The following is an 11802-nucleotide window of genomic DNA, read 5'->3' on the forward strand; positions in this document are numbered from 1 at the left end:
CGGGTTCAGGCTACTTGACAGGCTTCATGGCAGGTATGGAGTGGCCCAATTCTGTTTTATAACTGCCACTCTCCTCAGAAAGTCTGCCAGGGAACAAGCCCCCTGCCAATCGCCTGCCTCTCGCATGCCCTCGGATTACTGAAAGATCTGCCCATTGTGGAGTTATTGAAAATCATGGCAGAAACCATTAAGGGACCTCCCTTTACTTGATTTCAAATGTCACACTATTCTATTCTATTCTATTCTAGTTTTCAGTTTAAAATGCTTTACATGGATTACTGAACATTAGAAACTGATAAGTCTGCCTGAAATCTAAATTGTGACCTTTTGAAAAAGCCTTTGCAACCAGTACAGTTCACGTCAATCAATAACTGAGAGAGCAAGGTTCATCTGACCTCCAGTAATATGACTATTTACCCCTTTGCATGTGGCTGTGAAATACAAGCTTTTAGTATTGTATTTTTCAGGCTTGTGACATATTGTCGTAATGTGACAGAAAGCCAGGATGAAATGTGGCATTTTGGAAAGGTCAGTTCATGGCCCGTCTCACGATTCGTCTCCCATCATGACGTGGCAGTTGTCATATGTCATTCCCTTTATTTAAGCAGTTGAGTTTAACTAAATCTTGGTTTTAGGTTTTTTATGTATATTAATTAAGGCAGTGTATCCATGTTAAGGTTTAAAATAACCTTCTTCTTCTTTTTCACTATTTCTCATTAATTCCCCCGATGAGAGTCCCTTCAGCAAGAGAAGGGAAAAAAGACATGCTCGTGTCAGAATCAAATCAAATTGCTTTTATCATCTTGTTATTTGCTGATGTTATCAGTGGAGGTAATGTGGTTATAAATTCAATTTCCTCCATGGAATTTCATTGTTTACTGATGTTGGTTGCCTTTAGGCAGAGATGCAAGCAGTTAGTACTTGTCAGTGATTTTATTTGAGATGAACCGTAGATGAAATTTTAAAAAGAGGGGACTCAAAGTGGGGCCGACTGTCACTTTCTCAAGGGCGTGGCTCCAGTTGACGTTTACATGCAGGTCCATTATTCAGATCTATTTGTTTTCATCTGGCCACTTGTTAGCCTGTGATGGCCTCGCTATGAGACCGGTATTGCTACTCGATGTCTCGCTGTTGATGAGCTTCATTTATGAGACACATCTGCCTGGACTAGATGATTTTTATCATTGTAAAGAATTCTCTTTATTGCTCATTGAAGGTTTATAATAATAAAGAATGTCTTTTTTGTTTGTCCCTCTGTCACCTGTCTCTCCAGGTAAAGTGAAGGCCCTGTACGACACTCAGACGCCCACGTGTCCAATCTGTCATGCTGTGCTGCGGCCAGGAGAGCTGCAAGAACACATGGAGCAGGAAATGGAGCGTCTAATGCAGCTGCACAATAGGTACATGGTCCGAATCATTCTCAACACACATTTGAAGCAGCCTTTTAATTTTCATTCATTCATTCATTCATTCATTCATTCATTCATTCATTCATTCATTCATTCAAACCATATAGAAGTAAATGTATGTATTATATTTACAATAAAATGTTAAACATTTATTTATTTAATCTTGAGTACTTAAATTGAGAGTATCCCAATGATGACCCAATTTTTGTGGTTCTTGAATGTATTTTGTGGCCATAATCAAAAATCCTAATAAAAATCCAACAAAAACATTTATTTATTCATAAATAAATATTTCCAGTTATTATTTCTTCAAACTGCTGGGTTGAGGGCATGCTGGAGCATAATATATGCAAATACAATATATATTTATTGCATATATACACTGTTTTATTTACATGGTATTTATTTAAGTAAATAAATAAGTATTAGAGTATCATAATGCTGTCTTCTGTGAAAGTCTTTTACAGAGGAAATCTGTCTTGTTGCTGTAATGAACATAATACAATCCTTATAATGACTGAGACAATCAGTCCATCAACCTGCCTTAGTCTCTTTGCCTCGGCCGGAGCATGTAGACCGTAAAGTGCCACTGACAGTTAGCATGCTCTTCTGTCACTCTTACTTAAATCACATCTAGGCTCATGAAAATGCATCGCCGCCCATAGTAAAGACATCAAAACTGGAGACAAGAACAGGAGAGATGGAGGAAGGGCAGAATTAAAGCAGATTGATACTCTGAACACACATTTACACACACACACACGCGCGCACACACAAGTTCCCAGACACCTCCTCCCTGTATCCTGTCCTTTCCAAAGGCATATTAAATGCTTCCAGGTCTTGATGGCATATTTATCTACAGCCTCTGGGTATGTGCACCATGCCTCCACCCTTCTCCTTGTCATCATTGCAACATCACAAATTACAAGCTGTTATATTGTTCCTGACGTTTCACATCCAGTCAGGCTCAAGGCAGTCCCTGTGAATCTCACAGCAAGCTAATAACGCATTTCCCCAACGTTTGCTATCAGCTTCAGACGAGGCAGGGTTGCACATTAGCCACTTTGAACACATGAAAGATTTCTCCAATAAAGAAATTATAGCCATAATCTGCTTAGTGACAGAGCTGTGGACAGTAATTGTGTCAAATTGAACTCGGCCCCGGGGTGTGTTAGATCCTTCCTGCTTTACAGGACCTGAGTGGAGACAGCTTTTTATACATTATATTTATTTGACTGTGAAGAAAATGTAGTTTGAGAACATTATGTAACCTTATCCCTTGTTTCCAAGCATATTCTGGTTCAAGCTTTGTGTTTAAAATGAGGCTGAGGTTTATTGGTAATGGGATTGTGGTGATGAAATATGTGTTAATAACACTCTCTTCTGTTTACAGTCAGGTTCCCGCTCAAAAGGAGTGTCTTTCTGTTGGTGTGCCTAAGGTACATACTATCCACTATCCACACTTGTTATATACAATTTATCTATGTCTACAGGCAATAATAACCACTCTACCTCTCTCAGTCTCTGTTCTCATTGCATATAAAGAGAGAGGGTTCCTCCTCTGCCTCCTCTCCACGTCCCGGAGATGAGGCTGTGCACTCGGACAGGTACCAGGTGAGCACAAAATACATATTATATACATCTAGCTGCATTAGCTTGCATGTCTCTTGTGGAGCATATTAAACTTTTAACAATTACAGGTGGAATCACACAGAATTTGTGAATCCTCTCCTAAACTACATATCTCAGTATAGTGCTGCCATCTACTGGACGTTAATGTAATTAAAATATGTGTATTTATGTTCTTAAAGGCAGTGTGTGCTAAATATTAACATTGCAATTTCATTCTGATTTCTAATTATTGACAAATGTATTATTTAGTTTATAAGAAATAAAATAAAAAATATACATATTTATATATAATTTAAAATGTTTCTAAAAAAAAACCCCATAATTTTAACAATTTAATAGCGAGTGGAATAATAAAAACTAATAAAGTATATGTTGATCACATAATAGTTTTATAATTTATTTATAAAAATCACTTATTATTTTACAGATAATTCTGTCCTTAGAATATCACACTTTATATATATATATATATAAATATATATATATATATATATATATATATATATATATATATATATATATATATATATATATATATATTCCATAGTATAAATTGGTCTTTATATTTTATGTTTGCAGTGTATAGTCCCACCGATTTGCAAGTCATTAGCATCAAAACATTTCAACTGTGAAATAAAAATGTCAACATTCTAAGAACGAAAGGCCCATTCAAAAAAAAAAAAAAAAAATTGAAAAAGTGTAATAATGGGTTTTGAAGAGTCCCTTTTGTTCTTCTCTTTTTCATTTCAGACATTTTTGCGAGTACGAGCAAACAGGCAAACAAGACTCAGTGGTATGTTGTCAATGACTTTCAGTATCTCAAAATATTCTCCATGTACTGTATTTCTCAGTTTTTTCATTCAGTCATTTCCTATGGAGGGTCATAAGCATTCATTGAGAGCTTGGATCTGACCAAATTAACGAATCTCCTAATGATTAAAACAAACATGTGTTTTATTCCTTAAGACATTATTTGATCTTTGAAACTGATATTTAGTCATTATTATAAATAAGACAGTACTGGTATACTTTCCCTTACAGTTTGAACAGTCCCAGTTAAAGCCCCACCCTTGCCATTTGACCTAGCACCCTCACGAGCAGAGCAGATTATTAACCTTTAACCTTTTGATATGTTAACAGTTAAGGAGCTCTGCTGGTGCAGGTGCTACGCCAAACAGAAAGTGAAATCTGTTCATGATTGGCCTGACTGTGGATTCCCACATGTTTCCTCTTGCCCACTGTCTGGTAAGCTGTTCTCCACACATGGCACATAACAACCAACACTTAATTTTATTTAGTAAAATTAGGTATTTAAAGAGGATTTATCTAGAATACCTATCAGCAGTTACTTAAAATAATCTAAAAGGAGAAAATGACTCTAGAATCATTTTCTGCAGATGTAAGTGTTAAAAAAATAGTGAAAATATAGAATGAGAGAGTGAATTTTCTATAGTGTTTAATGTAATATTATGCCCTTGGCACAGAAATACACAGAGTATTGAATCTCCGTACTGTGAAATATTGGTACTCTATCATGTAACAGCTTCATCTCTGTTTTTATAGTCTAATTTGACTATATTATGAACTGATGCTCCTAAAGATTAATGTCCCGTAACATCATTAGGAGCTAAACTATGCTAAATTTTACTTCTTCTGTGTGTGTGTTCAAGAGAAGGAGATGCAGAGAATTCTGGAAATCTTTTATTTGTCTTAATTTTATAATACGATAAACATATCAGGCAAATTCCCATGCCATTTATTTATATTTTGCAGGACACAGAGGCCTTTCTGTCTTATCAGTTTATGTAAGCTTGAGATTGTATATATTTCCATCATTAAACTTCCACTGGAGAAAAATCGAATGCATTTATGCTGCATATGAATGAAATGTGAAAAGTTTTCAAACTTTTCAGCTGTTTTGTTTCATTGTTTCGTTGTTTTTCTTCTTTTTTATTTTTACAGCACGAACTGGGAAACTGAAAAGACGGAAAGCAGAGGAAGATCAGGTATGATGAAAATGCAGCTAATTTCTAATTGTGCATATGTTTAAAGGTTTCATTCAAAACAATGAACCGTCCTTCCCCTTTAGACTGTATCTTCTCTGGATCTGCTTTCACTGACAGATCACAGACCGTTTGAGATGTCTGTACTGACAAGCAGTATGAGATATGATGTATAAGACAGATAGATGTGGCAAGAAGGATCAGACAAACTATAAACCTGCATGTGAAATATTTGTTTCTTTTTATTTTCTGATCCTTTCAGCTGTGGGAAGGTAGCAAATTAAATTGTTGTCTTGAGGCGGATGCAGACATTTTCACCAGAGATACTGATATGTGTGTGTTTTCTACAGAGAGACAGTGTGTGTGTTGTTGATGATGGCTCTGTGCTGACAGCCGGGAGGGATTTCGAATGGGCCGAACAGAGAAGAGTACAGATGGTTTCTGTTCTCAGAGGCTTCAGCGGTACAAAACACAAACACTTCACATTAATTTAACTACACACCAAATACATCCATATAAATCAATCCATATTTACAGTATAAATTGTCAGATTGGACTCAGGTATCAGATTAAAAAAACAAATATCTTAAGAAATCGTAATGTGTAACAAAAAAGACATTTGAAAACAGTTGTTGTGTCCAAAAACCTACAAAACTGTCTACAGACAAATTCAGTGAAAAAAAAGAAATGTTGAAAAATAAATAAATAATTGCAATACTGAAATGTATCTATGAACAGTAAGTTCAGCTAAAAACTGATTATTTAATCAAACTTCTAAGTATGCTACACTGAAAAAAAGTGTAGTATTTACTTCAAAACTATTTTTATTCAGAAATTGCTAGTAAATTCCACAAAGAAATTAGTCAAGTAAAACATTTATTAAATTAAATTTGAAATTTGAAGTAGAAAGACTGAAACAAGACTATATATATTTATTATTTATATATATATATATATATATATAGCACGTCCTGATTTTGCCAAGTCCGATGTGTTCCTAGGTCAACATATTTTGTTGACCCTGGAACAACATTTTACTCCAAAAATATATTCTTAACCATATCCCTACACCTAAACCTAACCTTAACCATGAGTAATCCCTAAAATCAGAGGAAATGATAGATGAATGACACTGATGTACAAGCAACAAACACTGATTTTAAGCATAAACTTCACAAAATCTATAAACTGGTTCTTCAAATCTGATTGGTTAATCACAATGTTGTTCCAGGGTCAACAACGATGTTGTCCCAGGAACATGTCTCACTTGGTAAAATCAGGTTAGGCATATATATATATATATATATATATATATATATATATATATATATATATATATACATACTGTATACTGTATACTGTATATATATATATATATTGTGTATATATATATATATATATATATATATATATATATATATATATATATATATATATATATATATATATAGTTATATGTATAAATAATACATTTAACTATGTATTAGTTTTTATGTAAGCTTATAGCATTATGCTAAATATATTAATAGTCTATTAAAATCAAATGCAAAAGCCAAGTCTATTTGTAGAGTTAATGCCAATGCACACTGTTCCCAAATCAGTTGCTTATGAGCTTAACTGAATGCCTATGTATTATCTAAACAGCAAGCTCACTTAGTTTTGCAACAGAGCTTGTGTGTGTGTGTGTGTGTGTGTTTAAGAGAGAGAGAAAGAGAGTGATTAGTTCACAACAGACACGTGAGATAATGGTAATGATGTTAACCTCATGAGAAGGAGATTACTGTAAAAGCACAGGGGTCAAAAACAGAGACGGAGCCGATCACAAAGGACTCAGAGGTCATCCAGACCCCGTGTCCTTAAAAGCACTTTGATTTTATTAGCACTTTGCAGTTCATCAGTAGAGTGCATTTGTATCTCAACCTATTTTTTGAATTTCACACTCTCTATTCCTTTGGCACTCTTGTTCTGTAAAGCTTTTTTTTCTTTTTGTCATTGAATGAATCCTCATGTCAAATGTCTTAAGGTTTGGTGAGCAGCACATTGAAAGAACATCAGGACAGTGATGCAGATCTGGATGTGGACGGTGATGATACTTTGGAATATGGAAAAGCACAGTATCCTTGTTTTTGCTGTCAGTCAGCACAGTTTATGGCATAGCAAGTATGTGCACTGATCTTTTGTTCTTTCATGAAAGCATTATTGATAGTAAGAAATGTTTCCTCAGCAAATGATCTCAGATACACAGAGGCAGATGTGATTCCCTGTTCAGGAAATGAACCCAGAGATGCAGAGGAGAGGCCGGCGTTAAGAGGAGCTGTTTTAAAGTATGCACACACAAAGCATATAAGTTTTATTATTAGGGCTAATACGCTACTTTATTAATACTGTTATTTTGTTTTGCTTTAAAAGTGATGACACAACTAGCAGGTTATCTCCAAAGCAAACCAAGTTGGCAAACTCAGGTGAGCAAAAAGATTTTTAGAGATGTTAGTTTAGTAAATGTTTAATGTAGTTAGTTTATACACACACACACACACACACACACACACAAACATCTACCAGTACAACAGTACACATATATGCTATACTGTGTATATTGTATGTATATACATACATAGTGCATGTGCTCTTTTGCATAAATCAAATTATTCATAATGCTGTACTATGTCTGCAGAAACTCCTACGACAAGCAATGGAGAGTTTGACAACAATAGAAGCACAACATCTCCTACAACCTGTAAGAACAGCGAGTTAGAGATGTAAGTATACCTTAATAGGATAAGTTACCCAAAAATCACCCTATAATTTACTCACCCTCAAGCCATTGTATGGGTATATGACTTTCTTCTTTCAGACAAATCAAATCGGAGTTATATAAAAAATGTCAGGGCTCTTTCAAGCTTTTTTATGGAAGTGAATGGGTGTTATTTTTCAATAGTCCAAAATACGTCAAATAAAGAGCAACCATCCATAATAAAAAGTGTCCCATTTTGTAATTTTTAAAATCAGAATACAAAGAAAGGATTTGTCCCTACTTCTGTTTGATTGTGACGTTAATGCACAATTTTTAATACATTAATACGTCATAAAACTTTTGCTCATTACAAAACTGACATTACAAAGCTATTGAAATGGCAATTTTTTAAATCAATCCTAATTGATATTTATTATATCCTAATCGAGCAGTGGTTTGTGATTTGTGCATGTATTCCAGACACTATTAGCTGTGATGCTCATATGTGAGATACATGTAGGTTAAGATTCAAGTGCCTCCACCCAATCTCCTTCGTCCTTCTCCTCTCCAACATCCATGTCATTTTCTTGGAAGAGATCTCTTCATGATCATGATACAGCTCTTCTTAAATCTTGTTGGGAAGTTTTAACCTTTTTTGTGCACTGGGAGATAGTTTAATGCATTACTAATCGTGCAACTGAGATCAAGTTTGCAGGGACACATGAGGAATTATATATGGCTGACCCATTCAATAAAAGTCACAAAAATCAGTTCTTTCTCAGCGGGGCTACATTTGGCAGGTCCACTGAAGTGTGTTTGACTTATGTTTTGGAATGAATCATTAATACGCATGATTGATCCATTTTTCAGTCAAGGAGTGTCAGACTGCAGAGAAACAATGAAATACTTTTTCTAAATGTAATTATTCTAAATGTATTATGTGATTTGTAGGTATTTACATGTCCACCCACAGATTAGGGAAGTTGCATCATCACTATCAAAATAACAAGCCTTCTCTCTCTCTCTCTCTATCACACACAAACAAAAATGTAAATGTTATTATATTATATTATATTATATTATATTATATTATATTATATTATATTATATTATATTATATTATATTATATTATATTATATTATATTATATAGAAGATTGGCTAGCAAATTCTAACATTTCATATCATTTTAATATATTACTACTATATACTATATATATATCTATATATATCTATATGTGTGTGTGTGTGTGTTAAATATATCATACTATTATAATGAATATTTAAACATATAAGGTATGCACTTAAGGTAGGTAGGATTTCTATTTTCTGCGTATTTTTGTACCGGATCCGTCACCACTCTCCAATAGGTATTAAGCCTGAGGACAAGGGGAGTTATTTCATATTTCCATTTGACCGCTACAAGAGAAAACCCAGCATTCATTATGCTTATATTTGGAGGCTATTACATGAGGCATTTTTGATGGATCACTTAAACACCCCTGCTTTCATAGTTCAATTCCTGAGAGCTGATTAAATGGGGATGCCTTGGCCAGGATGTTCCTACCAGGGATTAGGGTGCTCTGAGCGAGTGTTATTTAATTGTGGTGAAGTGGAAACACTTGAGTGAGGAAGGGTTAGCGAGGCGGGAAGGAGGACTGTTCCTGACAAATGACAGTATGCTGTGGGGCTTGCCGCCCAGCCCTGTGTGGAGACACTACATTTACATTAACATTTAATCAATTTGCAGACGCTTTTATTCAAAGCGACTCACAAATGAAAACAATAGAAGCAATCAGACCAGCGAGAGAACAACAACAGTATGCAAGTGCCATGACTCAGTCTCAGTTAGTCTAGCGCAGTACACATAGCTGTTTTTTTTTTTTAATTAAGAATAGAAAAGAAAAGGTAAGTGCTAGTTTTAGTTGGTCAAGTGCTTAGCGAGAAAGATGCGTCTTTAGATGTTTTTTGAAATTGACTAAAGACTCAGCTGTTTGAATTGAGATTGGGGCATCATTCCACCGGCTGGGCACAGTCCAGGAAAACATCCGTGAGAGTAAAAGTAATAAAGCAATCACACTGATGCAATGTTTGCACACTGCAGTGACATGACTGTCGCTCACCTGCTGTGGGAAGGGCTGATACAAGGGGCCATCCTAGCTGTTTTTACCCACACTAAAAGTTTTTGGAATTGTATAATTACTACAAATGTCTTTTATTTTTGTCTTTTCTTTGATTATTTCTTGTGGCTACCCAAAAACATTTCACATCCATTTACTTGAACATAGATATATGCAGTCAGTGTATGCTCTTTGTTTTTAGTGTTCAATATGGCATCACAATTGCAAAGCAGACTCTCATGTATTACAGTGTTGAATTTGCTTCTGAATCCACCTCAACTAATGATGCAATCTGTCTGATAACCATTCATGTGTAATTTAGAATTCATAACATGGTCTTCAGCGACAAACCCCTCAGTATGCAGTTACTCTCTAATCAATCTCTGATGGATTTGTTTTTTGTTTCGTTTAGCTTACCGGAGGACCCCTCCCTCAGTACGCTGGAGGTCCTGAAAACACGGATCAGAGATCTGGAGAAGCAGCTCACACGAGGGGACAGGTTCAAGTGTCTCATCTGCATGGTAAGCTTGACCATGCATATTTATTCAAAAAGGATTTTTAAAAACACAATGACACAATGCTGAATTTAAGCAGCATTTACTCTAGTCTTCGGTGTCACATGCTTCTTCAGAAATCATTACAATATGCTCATTTGGTGCTAAATAAGAGTGTCTTATTATTATCAATGATGAAAACAGAAAAATACGTTTTTCTTATGCATGTAATTTTATTGTGTACATATACTTTTTCAGGACTCCTACACAGTACCTCTGACCTCCATCCAGTGCTGGCATGTCCACTGTGAGGAATGCTGGCTTCGCACCTTGGTGAGATGAACATGAATCATACTGTACTTAACAAAAGTGACTTCAACAAGTGTAATCTTTATGCTATTTTTGACTGTTAAATGATCTTGATTGGTCCCTCATTCCTGCAGGGAGCTAAGAAACTGTGTCCACAGTGCAACACTATCACCTCACCCGGGGACCTGAGACGAGTGTATTTGTGAAGAGTTACAGCTGTGCTGTCATCTGCCTGTTTGCACTCTAAACAAACGGATCACTTTTACTGAGGGGAACCTTTCTGGGCTGATGCAAAACTTAGAGGACGTCTTGCCTAACAGAGTCATTGCCCAAAAGGTTCTTTCAGATTGCAACCCAGTTACATGAAGACCACTGTGTTCATTTCTTAATGAGATGGTAAATTTTTAAAGTACAAATCTGCCGTAACAATATTGTAAGGACAGTAAAACTGATCACAAAATGCTTCTATGTATAAAATCTTGTTTTATAAAATATTAAGTTATTCTCATTGAGAAAGTTCTAAAGCAATCTGTCAAACAGTTTTGTGAATGTTTACACTGAAGAGTTATTTTCTCATTTGGAAATAGCAGTGCTGATATCTGAAATGGCAACTTCTAAATCATTCATAAACTGTTTTGTGTAGAATGTGAAAATTTCATCCTTATGAAACTGTAATTTAATATTGAATGGGATTCTTTAAATATGGTTTAAGATAAATGATCATTTCAGCTGTTACACAGGTGGTATACCGTAGTGTAATTGTTTATATCATGATTTTTTTTTTTTTTCATTATCCCCTTATGCTTACCATGCGTAAAATCTCAAAGACAGGAGACTGAATATGATGCAAAATTACAAAGCCATTCTCACAAGGTTTGTAGATTCAAAAAAGTGATAATTTTATCAAACAGTTCACGCATAAATAAAAATAGGTTCAGCAACAGATATTCTGAGTTGAAGTAGTTCCCTGTATATTTTGGACTTTTTTTTTGCTCTTCTGCTTCAACTTTTAAGATGCTGTGCAGATGTAATTGTCTACTTTCCTGTAATGAATGAATTAATGATTGACAGGTTATTGTATTGATATGTACTGTACAGCAGA

General features: G+C 35.0%; 1 protein-coding gene across 1 annotated transcript; it reads left to right on the forward strand.

Moving 5' to 3' along the window:
• The first annotated feature begins 981 nt into the window (after nucleotides 1–981).
• On the forward strand, nucleotides 982–11040 carry LOC113073632 (E3 ubiquitin-protein ligase RNF220-like). The gene is made up of 14 exons (XM_026246452.1): nucleotides 982–1400; nucleotides 2803–2848; nucleotides 2931–3023; nucleotides 3792–3834; nucleotides 4182–4286; nucleotides 5004–5047; nucleotides 5395–5506; nucleotides 7068–7158; nucleotides 7282–7368; nucleotides 7454–7506; nucleotides 7719–7803; nucleotides 10310–10418; nucleotides 10650–10724; nucleotides 10835–11040. The coding sequence occupies exons 1-14, from the start codon at nucleotides 1234–1236 to the stop codon at nucleotides 10904–10906; spliced, it is 1182 nt and encodes a 393-aa protein (XP_026102237.1). The 5' UTR covers nucleotides 982–1233; the 3' UTR covers nucleotides 10907–11040.
• The last annotated feature ends 762 nt before the right edge of the window (nucleotides 11041–11802 follow it).

The sequence above is a fragment of the Carassius auratus genome, unplaced genomic scaffold, assembly GCF_003368295.1.
Source record: "Carassius auratus strain Wakin unplaced genomic scaffold, ASM336829v1 scaf_tig00012608, whole genome shotgun sequence".
Lineage (NCBI taxonomy): Eukaryota > Metazoa > Chordata > Actinopteri > Cypriniformes > Cyprinidae > Carassius > Carassius auratus.